Below are 16676 nucleotides of genomic sequence, written 5' to 3'. Positions count from 1 at the left end.
GCCATGGATGTGGTAAGGGTGGGGTAAAGAGGAGGTTGAAGCCCCACAAAGAAACCCTGGTATGAGATCCCACGGACCACCTTCTGGGAACTGTCTCCCAAGAGAAACATCAAAGGCATGGCAGGAGAGCAGGGGCAGCATTTAGATCATGTGGGTGGTGCCAAATCGGGATCCCACCCTGACATCACTGTGGGATAAGGCACTAGTCAAGAAGGGGCCTGATCCCTATATCACCTACCAGTGACACTTAGCTTTCTGTGTTAGCCAGCTTTTAAAAAATAATATTGTAGGTTAACCCTAAGAAATGGAGAATAGAATTGTTTGCTTCATGGCAAGAGGTTAGTTAAAACCTAATAGATGAAGTTTCTACATTACTGAAGTCAGTAGGAGTTTGCTACTGACTTCAGAACCAGCAACTTCCCAAGTATCTCTCAAAGCATATTATAATACCTGAGAAACAAGCATGTATTCTTGGAACAATGTGGGAACTTTCTGTTTCCACAGATTTTGAGACTGTAATTTGTAGTATTTCATCACTGAAAGTAAATGCCTCTGATCAAGTAGTTACACTGGGTATGGGCAAGCAGTGTTTTGGTTCTGAAGTAGCTAAAGTTAGTGTGCAACTATGCTTTCATTTCTTTTTTTTCTCCTGTCCAATTTCAAACACTAGATTCAGCACCATAAAGCTGTATAGATTGTGTGAGCTTGTAATGGGCAAATCCCAGGATGTTGTTTTGAGATCCATTTAAATAACAGCTGATTCTTTGGGAGTAGCTCAGAATATTACAGAATGTTGCAACAATCACGAGATCATTGGTTCCATTCACAAATCTCGGCATGTTCTAAATCTGATGCTTGTCACAAAAAGGAGGGCTATGAGGTTAAATATTACCTCTGTGTGAACTGATGAGTACTTTCTTTTGTTTGACATTAGAGTGCATCTATGCTGATGGGTTGGGGATATTTTTTAATGGTCTCCATAGAAATTAATGGAACCATTGAGTCTTCAGGCAGCTTTGATAGATAAGGGAATACTCCCAGCGTTGTCTCTGCCAGTTTGCTTCCCAGGCTACTATGTTTTGCATAACACCTGTACCAAAAGAAGCAAGAGAGAAGACTGACAAAACACCAGTGCTAGAAGTTTTGTGCTAAGTCTGACCTTTTAGACATCCTGACATTTTTCAGTCCATGTGCTATGGGCAGCACACAGAAAATGGAGAAATTATTTTGCTTTTCTTGGATAGCATTTACAGATTTGCATTAGAACTGTTCCAAGTGGCTTGGTGGATCCTGTCTTTGCTAAATTACAGAATATAGTAACTTAATTTTAGAATTTTTCACATTAACTAGCAAACAACATATTTAGCTATCCACTGTCACTAAAACAATTTCCCTTTTGAATTTCAGGCAGCATAGCTTGATGAGGATATGAAGCCCATTAGCTTAGCTTTGTGCTACTATCCACGATGTGGATCCATGTCTCTCTTCATCTGATGAATGTCAGAAAGGAAGTATTTTGGTCTGTTCATTCATAATAACCAAGGATCCTGGTTTCCTCTGTTTTAAAAATCACAAAATCTCTGATAAATACTGAATGTTCTCTGATTACCACCCCCCCCCCAAATCTGTGATTAAAATGAAATGCCATTATAAATGTAGGTATCAATTGAACACAATGTTTTATTGGTACATTTAGAATTTTAAAGCAGTTTGGAAGCTTACCAGTGACTTGATCATTATAAATACCTATAATTTTGGTATTTGATTTTGGGTTTTTTATCATGGAAAATTAGAGTTCACCCTGCCCCCTTTGCTCACTAGGACACAGGTCCAGCACCCAAGCCCTGGCTGCTGCCCAGAGGAGGCACCTGTGGGCAGGACCCAGAGTAGAGGGGCAGAGCAGGGTCAGGCAGGGAACCTTCTTGCTGCAGCTATGCACGCCACCATAGTGATATGCTCCCTGCCAGCCCAGCAGCACCAAGGGGCAGAACTCTGTGCCACCACCCCTGCTGATGCAGGTGGCGTTTCTCTAGGATGGTGTGGGACTCATAGCAGCAAGGAGCTTCCCTGTCCTACTCCACTCTGCTGTGCTGCACCGGGTCCCACCCATTGTGGGGAGGGCAGCAGGCCTGGAAGCCCAAGCCCACAGCAGGCAGCGCACATCCTCCCCTGCCCCTGCTCTGTGCACATATCTGGGGGGCACATGACCTCCCTGCCCCTCTCAGGAGCATGCACAGCGGCATGAGTCGGTCCCCGCCCTCCCCCCCAGATGAGTCACCTGCATCCCCATCCCACTCCCCTATGCGACCCTGTGTCTGTGCATTCCAGTCCTAAGCCCCAAGCCCCAATTACCACCCAGCTGGGTAGCAGCTCTAGTCTTGTCCAACTCCCTGCCTCTCTCCCTATGGGGGCCTCAGTTCTCCCTTCCCCCGCTCCCCCAACCAGACTTACCTGCAGGAGCTGCTCTCCAGGCTGCCCAGCAGGCATGTGCGTGCGTATGTGCATACATGTACAATGGTGCCTCTTGCCTGACCACCCTTCTCCCGCTCCACCCCCCCCCTTTGCAGGCTGGAGCTCTGTCAGCCTGCAGCGAACTCTTTGCAAAACTGCAAAATCTGTGTGTCTAATTTGATTATATTAAATGCATCTCTCTCAACATTTTATTTTCTCTCATTTTCTGGCATCCTTGGTACTTTTAGCCCAAGCCTGGCTATCATGTTGTTCCTAACGTTATTTCCATGGAAGACGCTAAGCCTTGCTTATATGGAGATCTTTAATATGGATACATATAGTGCAGCTTACTGTACAGGAGGCAGAAGTGCAGGTGGTAACAAATCAGATGTACTTTATTTCTATGGTTACTTTAGTTGGTTTGTTATCATCATGAGTAAGATTGGAAGTAATGTCTAGTGTTTTATAAAAAGACAAACACTTTATATAGGACTAGGGGAAAATGAACTGTGGGAAAGAGGAGGAAAAGGCAGGGTAGACATTGTCAAAAAAGGTGGCATTTGTTTCAAGTCCTGGGTAAGGAAAATGCTTCTTCTCACTTACCTAATACGAATTAATTCTATATTGAAACCCCCCCCCAGCTTTTGGTAGAAGGCCTCCAAATAGGTGCTTATTTTAGAAGACGCTATTCAGAATTCCATTGTACTTGATTTATTTCTTTAGGTGGGTTTTTTCCCTTGAAAACCCGAATTTCTCTCCCACATATCTTGCCAAGGCAAGTATTATGATTTTTCCAGTCCATCTCCATCCTGTGGCTCAGACTTGTTGTCTTTAATATTTGACTTGTTCAGAGCAGCATTCAACACCTATCACTACTAAAATAGCAAGGCAGTTTCATGTTTCTGTGGGTACAGAATTTAGGAGAGTTAAGTCATTAATCCATTAGCCGTATGGTGGTTTAATGATATGGATTCATTCCCACCTTACAGTCTTGTTCTCCATGAGTAAGCCTGTTCATAGGGTGTTGAAATGTTCACTAGTCCAGCAAATCTATTTAAAACATGGAAAGAAACCAAGAATAAAGCAAGAAGTCATGTGTGCATTGATGTGAAAAAAAAATACTACATAAACTGCCCAAAGGAAATCTTGGTACACTTTTATGTATCAACTAACAAATTGCCCATTAAAAATGGGTGGGGATGGAGCGTAGCCACCCATCACCCTGCACCACTGCCTCCCAGGATCAGGGGGACTGGGGAAGCTTGCACGTAGCCACTGCTGCCACCCTCCACCCTGTGCTGCCACCGCTCTGCATCTGACTGCATGCTACCCTCCCCCCACCCCCACCCCGGCTCTGTGTCTGGCTACATGCCACCCCACACTCTGCGTCTGACCCTGTACCTCCCAGGAGCAAGGGGGTACCATTGGGTGGGAGGAAGCTTGCATGCCACCACCATCCCATGCCGCCACTACCTCCCAGGAGTGGGGGTGTGGGGAAAGCTTGTCGTGCTATCCCCTCCATCCTCCTCCACCAGCACCTTATGCTGCTGCCGCCTCCAAGGAACAGGGCTGTGGGGGCAAGGCCAGAAGCCCTGGACTCCCCCCAACTCTGTCCCCACTGTCATGGCAGCACTCTGCCATCTCACGCTGTCCCAAATGTTCCCTGCAGAGCACTCTGAGCAATTGGTTGTTTTAGTGAGCATTGTGATTGGCTGCTGAGACGACCAGAATGCTCCAAGACCGTTACAGACGAACAGCTACACAGACAGGCGGACTAAACCCTTATATATATCGATATATATCTAGATCTAGATATATATCGATATATAGATATAGAACAGACATACACAAACATATACATACATATATAGTCTGTGTATGTCTGTTCTATATCTATATATCTTTATATAGATATATAGAATGATCTCTTATTACGAATGTTGACAATTTTTAGAGTTGAAAGTAGCTTCGTTTTATTTTATGTTCGTATCTTTCCACATCTTTCTTCTGATATGATACTTTTAAAAAATTTTCTGCATAGTTTATGCACAAACTTTATAAGGGGTATGCTGTACAGTACTATCTAGTAATTTAATTTTTAAAATCTTTTTCATTCAGTTACTTACTTAGTTTTTTCATTAATTTTTTAAAAAGTATTTGGGGATTAACCTTTTAAAATAAGTTCCTAATAGGTTTAACCATGAAACTGTTAACAATTGTTAATAAGGAGAAAACCTTAGTCTCTTTTTTTTTTTTACCATTAGAATGAGTGAAGAATAAATTTCCTAATCACAAACGATTTTTATAATTAGCTGCAGACATAAACAAGAAGAAAAATCATTGGTTGGTGTCTTTTAAACAACCCACTGTCATAGTTTGGGGTTTTTTGGGGGGGCGGGGGTTCTCAGCAGGAAACATTTTTATGTAGTTTTATTTTAAAAGACATTCTGTTGTGTGCATGGGGTTACAAAACCAGCTCTGCCATGTGTCAAACATGTAGTCATAATGTGTTGAAATCCTTTCCCTGTATTTCAGAATTCTGTTGATCATAAAATGTGGAATGACTGCAAAATAACTCTTGAGATAAACTAGCATAGTATTAAGAGCAAAGTATGAATCTTTGCCATTGGTTCTCTTTGGCTGCAGTAAAACAAGATGCTAATTATCGCATTCTTTTCTTCACAGGAAACTACTGAATGTTTAGTGATTAGGAAAACTATGTGAGAAGCCCAGTCGACAAACGTGGATTTCTTCTACCAGAAGCCTTCGGGTTTGGGGTTTTTTTTTCTTTGCCTACTGTGAACCCTTAGACACTTCACTCTTGTGCCATGTTCTGTGGCTCTCAACATAAGAGGAATTTGTCTTGATGAAGATTCCTAACATTGGTAATGTGATGAATAAATTTGAGATCCTTGGGGTTGTAGGTGAAGGTAAGCCATTTCTTTATCTAATATAAATTAGAATTGAATGGGAATAGGGGCTACTTGTAATATTCCTCTTTTTAATAAATGGAAAAAATCCCTTTGAAAACTGTTGATGTTTGTCTTGAAATATCAAGGTAATTTGTTCTTAAATGAAAGTATTTTATCAAGTCAGCAAAAAATTTTATTTCACAATCCACTCATATTAAAATTTGATGGCTGTATAGCAAGTCTGTTCCTAATTTTGGGCATTGAAGAACTAGACAGAATTAAACTGAATATGTTGTTTCTGATTTACTTCTAAATCAGAAACAACATATTCAGCTAAACTGTCATTTAGTTATGAAGGCTTTTATAATATTGTAAATGGAAAAGTGACCATTTTACCATTACAAATGCAGCCAAGAATTCCCTTGAGATTAAATGTACGGATACCAGCATGAGTTTGAAATCAAATATATAATCATATTTCTAGAAAATAAAGTAAATAGATTGTAAAATATTTCTAAGTGGCTTATTTTTTAATAATTTGACGTGGCACAAACATTCAGTGAAGTTCTTTATTTCCTTGCATACAGCATGCCCTGGAATATAATACATGTGGTTTCTTTCCTCCATCCTGCTTCTCAAAAAAGATCTTTCCATGTAGTAAGTAACTTAGCAGCAGCAGATTTTACTTGCAGTTTTACCTGGTTAGCAGCAAAACCTGCTCTTACAGTATGTCTCACATGATGTGCACTCCAATTTCCAGCAGTCAGTTCCTGGGGGAAAAGGTGCATGTTGTATGTGAGAAAATATGGCACTTTGCATGTGGTCTAAGAAAATAGTATTGGAAACAACATATCCGTAATACATTTTGCTTTTGTTTCCAGGAGCCTATGGGGTTGTACTTAAATGCAGACACAAGGTAAGCCAAATGCTTTAAACTGCATGTAGATGTTGGTCTGTAGATGAAAATGAGAATGAACTCTCAGATGGGGAGGTCAAGAGGGCTGGGATATTAATGGTCATTAGACAAGTTTTGTTAATATCTGTGGGGTAGACTTTGTCCTGTAATCAGTTTAAATTCTTACTATTGAGACTGAAAACAGTTGTGACTCAGGCAAGAAATGAAATACAGAAGAGAGTTTAATTTTATAATTTTTAAGTACAATATATACTTTTATTAAACTGTTTTAAGTATTACCACTTTGCGCACATTTCAGATGCAGTCCTAAGGATTACACTTGAGAGCTGGATAAAGAAAAAGGTCATAGCATGATGCACAACCATATTTAGTTTCTACTAGAATGTTTTGAAATTAGTCATACCTGGTTGTTGTATGGCAACAAGTTATTTAGGGGAAATTTTCCATAGATGTTGTTGGTTAATGCAACTGCAGTAAAACAATATTCTCTTGAAACTGGCAAAGGACAAATAGAAAAAAGAGAAACCTGCTTGAGATTGGAATGGAGTCTGATGGTCTGGGTCTGCACTGCTATGATTAGAGATAATATTACATGGATTCATTTGCATATGCAAAACAATCTAGCCACACCAGCATGAGCTCAGCATGCACTAATTTGCCTTGCTTTTTGGGCTGCAGTGTAGACATATCCTGAAATAACCTCTATGTACTTCAGACGAAATGATTAATATGCGTGTATCTAGCAACACATAATGCGTTATTTTTGCAGATCGTAATGCTAGGGTAGTTTGTACACAGATAACTCATGCTTCTTCCAGGGTTTTAGGCCAAATGTTAAGCTGCCATTGCTAAGCAGAGAGCTTTTATCAGGGGTGGGCAAAATACAGCCTGTAGGCCAGATCCAGCCTATTCTAGCTGGCCTGCAGGGCCCCTAATAAAATTTACAAAATTTATATTTATTTGCTTTTGGCTCCTGTCAAAAATGACAGGAGTCAGGGGCAGTAGGAGCCAGGGGAAGCCCCGGTGGGTTCCCATAACAGCAGGGCTGGCCCTGCCCCGCCCCCCACAGCCAGAAGCCCCAGCAAGAGCTTCTGGCCTGGGACCACGTGGCTGCCCCGGTGCCAGAACCTCAAGTAAGTGGGGGAGGGCAGTGGAGGACCCCGGGCAGGGAGGGAGCCTATGGAAAAGTAGCCTGGGGAAAAGCTGAGCGTGGGGAAAAGCGGCCCCTTGCCCACCCCATGGCTGGTGCTCTATGCTACAGCCACTCGCAGCCCACACGGGGCTCTCTTGAGCAGGCACAAATAGATTTAATTTCATAGATGCACCATGGAACATACATGGGAGAATGGAGAAACAGTGAAGATACCAAAATGTGGGTAGGGCTTTGCTATAGGGACATATGTGTTCACACTGAAACTGACTTGACTGACTGTGCAGTGAAGGTATACTCAAAATGTTGCTTTTCCTTTTGGATATGATGGAAAATTTTTGAGGATTGTCAAAAAAACTGGAGGGGGACCTACTTCATTCAGTATTGCTGAGCAGTCAGGGAACAATGATAGAACCTAGCACTGGTGCTGCAGTTAACCACACTGATACGTAAATGGAAGATGAAGGATAGTCCAGTATGTAGGGATCTCCGCAATTCGCGCAAGAAGTGCACAGTGTGGTGGCTTCTTTAATCTTGGAGTTTCCCCCACATGCCTGCCCTGCCACTGATTGGTAAAGGGTCCCATCACTCACTGCCCACCCCTGATGGCCAGAAGGAGAAAACCACAATTTTAAATATGCTGCAGTTTTCGCCTACCGGCCATTAGGCACAAGCATCAAGCTATAGGGCCCCTCCACCAATCGGTGGCAGTGCAGGAAAACTCCCAAGATTAAAGAAGTTGCTGCGCGGTGCATTTCCAGTGTGAATTCTGAAGATCCCTGCCAATACGTGACTGTGGAGAAGACCTACAAACCATGGAACATCTAGTGAGTTGCTGTCTGTAAGAGCCTTCTCCAGATAAATAACTATTGTTTATTCTGACACTATATTGTCATGACAAACCTGGACATCAAATACTACTGCCTTTCAAATTGCCATATGATAAAAGATGACAAAAGATTGAAGTTTAAATCTTATCTACCCTATTCAGGCTACTTCCTGTATTCTTCCATAGCTTTACTTGAAAAGCTAATATGAAAATGTGGAGGATCTACCCCTGGAATCTAGTTTTCAAATACCTCAATTCAGTATGTGATGTTTAATGTATGGTGTAATGTATCACTGGGAGAAAAACATGAAAATGCATCTTATCCTGAATATTTTGACTATTATAACTTTGGGAGTTAAAATATTTAAGTGTTTCAACTACTGAGGACTAAATTTGAGAGCATCTAGGGGACTATCTATGAGATTAAATGTGCCAAAAAGATGATTACTAGTTTAAATATAATTTAAAAAATAAATTAGTGGTAATAATACAGAAATAACTATAAAGATTCAAGTTTTAATATCAAGAGATGCCTTTGAAGATTCTACTCCTGGGATTGTTTTATGGTTATGAATTCCAGAATTGCATAGAAAGTGATTTGTCATGTTCATACAGTCTCAGATCTTTGTCTGTTTTGTCCGAGAATACAGTAGTATCCCTCCTTAAATAATCTTTGAATCCTTTACTGGTGCTTACCTATGTTTTAGAAATTAATAATAGCAGTCCTTTGTATGTTTGGTCTTATTTGGTAACCATCATTATTGAGGATGCAACTGTGCCTGTATGGCTGCTTTCTCTGGGTTTTGTTGTGTAGGAAAATAAAATTTTGTGTAACATCACCTAATGGATCATGGTCCTAAATATATTTCCATCCTTTTTATACATTTCTGAGGTCAGAAGGAATGATTGTGATCTAGTCTAATCTTCTCTGTAACACAAATCTAGATCTTGCCCAGTGATTCATTAACTTAGTTGGACAACTTGTAGATGAATTCAAGCTCTTTCTCGAAAAAAGTTTGAGTCTGGATGTAAAGAGTCCAGATGGACATATTGCACTCTTCTGTGTGAAAATTAATATTATTTTCCCTTCTGATTTAATCTCACTGCTATTATTTCCCACCAAAGGATCTCATATGGAGGGTCTGTACATAAGGCTTTGGGTGCTCTGTTTCATCAGGCATAATTTTAAGCAGCTGACCACTTCTCCTTTGACATTACTGGAACTGCTGCATCTTACTGAAATGGGGACCAAAACCAGGAAGTCTTTCCATTTAGAAAGCAAGAAGATGGAGGTTTTTTTTTTTACCAGTAGCCCTACTAACTAACAGTAGCGTAGATGTCAGTGTGTGTGATGCACATGCACACCGTAGAATAGGAGGGAGAAAAATTGTACTTAAAGTATTTGGAGCAAGATAAGGCGTATCATTGTTTGCCTCTCAGTATAATAAATTTTCTCTCTCCCTTCCTGTCCTTCACAGTGGTGTCAGTGCAGCTCAGTGATGATCTATAAATGCACATACTATTCTAGTCAAAGGCTTCTCTTGAGTATAGATTGGAAATCTCCATAAATTGTCATTTGAGAGTTGTCATCCTTTTTTTTCTTTCCCCCTCCCTCTGATGATCTCTCAGCAAATGCAGCTTTCCTTTCCTTTCTTCCTGGAAGTAGTAATTATCTCTGAGAATTAGAATGTAGGAATTTAACTACTTAGCCTTTTAAATATGGTGGTAATGTAAAATGGGACCGGATTCTAAGCTAGTGTAAATCAGCATTGAAGTCCATGGAGCTGAGACAAAACTTATATCAACTGAGGGTCTGGCTCCCTAATTACAAAGCTTTCCCAAGATATAGTGACTTACTGATGACTTACTGATGATATGATAAAAAGGCAGTTTACTACCTAGTCCATTGGTGTGCTTAAATTAGGGGGAATGGGTTATTTAAAAGGCTCATCATTTTGACACATAGCTATTCTGTGTTAAGGGCACATCATCAGAAAAGCAAAAGTAACTCCTCCACAATGAGAAAGATTTCTTCATTATTGTAGTGCTACGCACACAGTTGTGTGTGTTCTCTTCCACTCCTTCCCCCTCCCTTTCCCCCTCCCCTGCAAATTTCCCCCATAGTTGTTTTTTGATTAATGGCTATTTATTTGTATATTCAGCTTCCCAGAGATCAAGCATTGTGTTCAATGGCAGGTCTGATGTCTGCAAGACTTCTTTCTCTCTTTTTGTGATCACAGTTTTCCAGGACTTCAGGGGGAAACGCTAAATTTTGGACTTTCCCTTGAAATCCCATGAAGCCCAAGATACAGTGATCCCTAATTATAAAAAAGCTGCTTATAACTGTTTTTCCCTCAAATTTCAACTGTTTCAGATGAACTTTTCCAGGGGGAGCATGTCTGCTTAAACCCAACTCTTTTTTTTAATATCCAGCCACTGCTGGCCTTTGTGCAAGTAAATAAATGAATTCTAGCAACTTTTCTTTGAAAAGTGCTCACACTCCCAAGCTTTGGATCATAGACTGAAAAATTTGGCAGTTGCCTTCCCTTTGGGTTGGGAATGAGCCATTTGTTGTCTCTGAAAATCTGTCCAAATTTGGCCAGCGAGGTTTTGAAGGCTTATAGTTCATGGGTTCAGTTGACAGTTCTCAGATTGTAGCAACTAAATTACTGGATGTTCTGTCTGGACCTGGGCATGCATGTTGCAACAAAACTTTAACTACAGTTGCAGCTCCAGGCTTCTGCAGGTTTTGACAGGTTCAGCCTCGAAATAAAATCAGGGAAATGGTCTCTGCTACGCTGTCAGTGCCGCATCACTGGGTATGCTGTCAGTGCTCCCTTGCCCAGCCATTGAACAGGACAAGATTTGGACATGTGAGGATAGACTGGGACAGTAAAATCAAGGGGGCTAGGAACTGGTACTAGGAGTTGGATGAGGGTAGAGATTGGGCACAGCTGAGCAAGGAGTCTGTGAGCAGAGGTCAGAAGGGAAAGAGAGTGGTAATTTAAGAGCAAATGTCAGGAAAGGGATGGAATCCAACGAAGACTGAGAACCAGCAGGGTCCAAGGAAGGTGATGGGATGGATTGAATGTGGAGAACTGACACTGACAGGAATTGAGGAAAGGGACACTGAGATTGCATGAGGAGGCTGAGAGGTGATATTGGGGTTGGAGTTCCCTTGGAAAGGGAGGATGTGGACAGGGATGGGGGGGGAGGGGATGAGACTGAAGGCCAGGTACCATCAATCAGGGAAACATTGGATGAGGAGCTGTGAGGTGGAAAATTGAGATTGAGCAGGCCAAGAAACTGGCACTAGGAGAGGGTGAATTGGGGAACTAGGTAGGGTATAAGAAGGTAGGCTGGGCAAAGCAACTGGGCCATGGATTAGAAGGAGAGAAGAATGCAACTGAGATGAAGCAGTGACTGGGAATAGAGAGAACTAGGAGGGAGACATGTTGGGGGAAAGAAAGAAAGAAAGGCTCACACTTAAGGGCTAAGTACAGACATTTGGGGAGGTTAAATTGGGTTCAAAATGGCCGCCTGATTTAAACTTAGCTTGTCCCAGTACCAACCTTACACTTACAGACCTGGTCTCAGTGGCTAGCAGTCAGTCTAACCCTGTAACTGTACAGAAGTTCCGTGCACACAAACCAATCTAAAAATTGAAGAACCAAGTTTAAGATATACCTGGATCTATGAAGTATCAAACTTAATTGATTTAGGTCAAATGGCTGCATGGAACTACTGTATACTTTCCCTGCACAGCCCCAGGGCTGGGAAAACTAGTCCACTGGCCCTAGCCCTGGGACTGCTCTTTTTCACCTCCCACCACTGCACTGAGCTATGTTTTGCCCCCTTTCCTCCCCGGACCCTCTTGCCTTCTCAACCCCCATCCCACAAACCACTCTGGGTGCAGCTGCTTTCATCAGTGTTCACTGCTGCCAAGCAAGTAAGTCCCAGTGTGGCCCAGTGTGGGGAGGGATGGGGGTGTATGTTTGTAGATATGTGCGGCCAGTAGCTATGTGCACCCATGGGTCGTGCCTGCCCCCCCCCCCCCATTATGGGTCATGCCTTCTCCCCCACCCCCATACCCCAGCAGACTCGCAACCCCACCACTAGCCCCTTTATCCTGACTTGTGAGATATTGGGCAGACATTTTGAATTGATTTAACCTCTGCCTAATACCCCTGAATGTCTGTATTTAGCCAAAAAGTCTGGGTAGGAATGGGCAAATGTATGCCCTCGGGAAAACCACTGGTCTATGTTCCATTAGCCCAAACATCAAGAGATCTAAATTATGACTTAAATGTTCTAAACTTGCCTCCTCAAGTTTCCTGTAAAGTCGGTGCTGAAAGCTGGTATTGCTGTTTTTAGAATCGTAGTCTGTGTTAAAAGAAGGGTTGGAATTTTGTGGCTATGACGGTTCAGGAAATGTACATGAGACTTAAAAGAACCTAAAGTTTTGTGGGTACTTTTGTTTTTTTGATGATAACTCTTATTGGACCAACTGTATACTTGCAAGAGAGGTTTGATGAGCTTTCAGGCATAAAGCAGCATTTTTCATTCTGCTGCTGCTTCTTTTGTTTTTGTTGTATGTTAAAGGTCAAAGTCAAATTCCTCAAAAGTTAGGAAATCCCAGAATTCTAGTTTCAACCTTAACTAGACTCCATTGTGCATATGCATTATGATGCAGTCTTTTATTACATGGCCATATGCTATTTTTTGCCCAACTTAGGAGGGCTTATGGGAACCTGTTGCCTGTAGGCCTCTGCCTGATTTGTCGCAAAAGTTGGCACATAATAAATGAGTCAGGGATTCTTGGAAGAGAAAGGATAGCTTCATGATTCTTATGGTTGTGTGTGTTCTGGGGAGTGATTTTTTCCTAACTTGCTTTTGTGACAGATTTCCTGTGCGATGCTGGGTAGCTGACTTAATCCAAACCTTTCGCATAAGGTCACTAATAGTACGTTCATCTTTTTTGTACCATTTTGAGACCCTGGTATTTGATTTGCATAATTATTGAGCACTCGCTGTTGCTCCTGGTGTATAAAGTATTATACAAGGCTAACTACTTAAAAATTTCATCTGTATGTGTTTCAGTCTATTATCACTTGCAGAATTTGAATCTGAGGAATTTTATGCCCCATATCCCAAATTGCATGACCTGCCATGCCACATCTGCATAGCAGGTTATGCAGTTCTGGGTATGGGCAAAAGATTTCTCAAACCCCAGTTATGCGATTTCCAGTGGGGGATGGCTGGGGGGACCTGCACCGTGGGAGCTTTCCAGCTTCTCACTCCCCAGGTGTCTGGGAACATAAAGCAGGCATGCACCTGGGGCTCCCAGTTTTATAGGTCTTAGTGCCCTGGGCCCAACATCAGGGAGCCTTTCCCTAATGTTGGTCTCTGTGTCCTGGACCTTTTAAAAGTGGGTGTACAGTTGGGTGCCCAGGCTGAATGCATACCCCTTCTGTAATGCTCCTGAGCCACCATAACCCTGACATCAGAGAGAGAATCCCTGATGTTGAGCTTATGGTGCTGTCCATGGTGCAGCTCATTGCACAGTGCTGGTTTAAAGAGGCTCCTAGGGAAGCAGTGGGATAGACACACTCTCTTATCATTGGTTGCAAACTCAGGACAGCTCTTTTAAATGGGCAAGTAAAGCTCACCCATCCCCCACTGCTCACGTTGGTCACTTCTTAAAGAAATTCTGCCATCCCCAGTTGCATGCCCAGCATCTTCCAGGGATATAGTATGGGGCAGCTACGTTCAGGACCTCAATCTGCCCCCAGCCGTTACCAGATTTGCCCATCACTTTGGGGTGTGTTCATTTATTTAGGGATACATTTTTAGGGTCTTTGGAATTCTATCAATGTGCTGCTTGTATTACTTGTGTTTCTGTATGGAGTTGTATCTCTCCCTTCTGCAAGTCCTTACCCCCAGAGGAGCTATCTTGCAGGACTTAGTTTCAGTGGGGCTGGGTTCCTCCAGTCTCTCTCTCTCCCTCTCAACCACGACACGCCTGACCCAGCTGGGTTGATCCGCATGTACAGGCTGACACCCTCATATGCAAGGAATCAGTTCATTAAGGTAACAATAAAATGCAGTCAGACACGAGCATGCAGGTGAACAGAGTACTTCTGAATCCGCCTGGGTGTCTAGCTGACACCCTCATGGGCCAGCATTCAGTTCATTAGGTCATGTCTGAGCCAAACTGGGTCAATCAGCCTATACAAGCTGATCCCCTTATGTGTCTCAAACTCAGCACATCCCAATCTTTTGCCCTAACTGTCCTAGTAGTGGTAGCCTCTTGATGAGCGGACCCCACAGTATTTTTGGGCTTCATAGGGATCTTTGGCTTAGGTAGAAAAAGCATTGCAGCAGACCAAGTGTGGAAGGGAACTAGAGAAGGAAAAATACACCCAGTTACCACCAGTTTGACTATAAAAGTTATTTATTGCTAAGTATATGAAATTTATAATGGTACTAGTAGTAATAGCCATTCAAGGAAAAACAAACAAAACAATTACAATATTACCCTGGTTTAATTGAGTTTTTGGGGAAACCTAGCTCAAGCTTAACTAATAAAATTCAGGTTCAGAAAGCTATGCTGAGAGAGAAAGGGGGAGAAAGAGAAAGAGAGAGCAAGAGCTGGGACCTCACCATTCCAAGGCACTTGGGTGATTTGTTGACAAACAAAGTTTCTAACACAGTCGTTGAAGGGAGACAATCTGTTTCTCTCAGCTTCTCAAGAACAACAGCCGATGGTGTCAGAGAGATTTCTCCCTCTTGAAGCACACTGTTTGCTGCTTTACAGCTTTCTTATACCCTTAGTCTACCCTCTTCAAAGCATTCTTTTAATTGTGGAAATCAAGAGGGTCCCAAGCCATAATTGACAGGGAGATCCTGTTATATAAACAGTTTAAATTTAAATGAATGACCTTTTTCAGTGGCAGGAGGTTATCTGGTTTGGAACATCTCAAGAAACTGATTAACAACCAGGAAAAACATTAAGTTTTAAGGAATAACCAGATACCTAGGAGCCAGCTTGAAATTATGACTATAGAAGATATACTGGAAGTGATACCATATTGTTTCTTCTCAGATGGCCTAACTATGCTTGCACTGTGAAGACAGCATCAGTGTTCTGTATTTTACCTGTTGTGAATAAGCCTCAGCTTAGCATGACTTTCAGATTTTATTGTAGTCCTTTAACAGACTTAAGGGGATTACTTGGAGTGTTCATAAACTTTGTGGGGAGGACTTCCACCAGTCATCCCGAGAAAAGTATGACAGCATTTGTGGTCAGGGCTTCAACGGGCTGGACACTGATGAACCCTTAACCATTGTTCAAATGTTGCCCATACCCCCTCTGAGTTGGTCTCTTGCCTCAGCATTCCCTAACCCCGCAACCGAGTTTTAGTCAATCAAGTTTATATACTGGGACCAGGGAATGTATGGCCTGAGATGCCTATTAAACTTTTCTGCTGCTTAGTTTTGGGTAGATGAGGTATGGGTGGCAGGTGGGGAATAGAAAAAGTCCTTTGTAAGTCCAGCAAGCTGGGTGCCAGGTCTTCCTCAGGAACACATAGCTGACAGGTAACACAGCCCAGTCCCACCAATTAGGCATGAGGTGGTTTTGTCCCAGACCCCAGGACTCAAGTGAATTTTGGGATTCAGTCCTAGGCTGCCCAGGTCCTGGTTCCAGCCCAGGCTATCTCCTGGCCAGTCTTCAGGATCTGGGAGGGGGGAAAGCTTGTGCGCTAGACTCTAGATCTGCCTCAGGCCCTGCAGCTCACTGGGACCTGGCATCTTAAAGAGCCTTATAACAGCCTTTCCTTGAAGCCTCTGATTTTTAAGTTGCCAGGTCCTTGTGATTTCTCCACCCAATGGAATAATCAGTTGATTGTCAGCATCAGAACCAGGGCAGCCCCCAGCCAGGTTCCAGACATGTCCCAATATGATCATCAACTGATGGTTGGCATTGGGATGATGGGCTATGCCACACATTCAGTTTATGGCACCAAATAAACCAGCCATAAAGATGTTACACATTTTAAAGTAATATCTTTGTGGCTGATTTGCTATTTTATGATGCAATAAATTCAGTGAATATGCAGGCAGTAGCTATTTATGTTACAATTAACATGTTAATCTTGCCAGACATATAATGTGTACCAGCAGCTGTACTTTAGATGCCCCTAATTGAGAGAAACAGTCGACCCTAATCTTTATTTCTCAGTTCTTCATTTGTAAAATAGAGATACCATCCCTTCACCAATAGGTCCTTGTGAAATAAATTGATTCATATATATGAAACACTCAGATAATATATTAATCAGTGTCAGAGAAAAATCCAGAGGACAATATGATGTTTATATTCAAAGCAGGATTTCAGTAACACGTATTTGAGCAGGC

General features: G+C 42.2%; 1 protein-coding gene across 6 annotated transcripts in view; it reads left to right on the top strand.

The window, feature by feature from the left end:
- The window catches only part of CDKL5 (cyclin dependent kinase like 5), a 231113-nt gene that overhangs the window by 86540 nt on the left and 127897 nt on the right, over nt 1-16676 (top strand). For all 6 annotated transcript variants that reach the window (XR_002092672.2, XM_014608233.3, XM_006272645.4 and 3 more), the window contains exons 2-3: nt 5137-5381; nt 6245-6279. Coding sequence is in view for 5 of the 6 variants with exons in the window: in XM_014608233.3 (XP_014463719.1) it covers nt 5318-5381; nt 6245-6279 (99 nt within the window). In the remaining variant the exon portion in view is untranslated. The remainder of the gene's footprint in view (nt 1-5136; nt 5382-6244; nt 6280-16676) is intronic.

This window comes from Alligator mississippiensis, chromosome 1 (assembly GCF_030867095.1).
Source record: "Alligator mississippiensis isolate rAllMis1 chromosome 1, rAllMis1, whole genome shotgun sequence".
Lineage (NCBI taxonomy): Eukaryota > Metazoa > Chordata > Crocodylia > Alligatoridae > Alligator > Alligator mississippiensis.
Note: the sequence above shows the minus strand (reverse complement) of the source record. Positions and strands in the feature narration are given on the sequence as shown.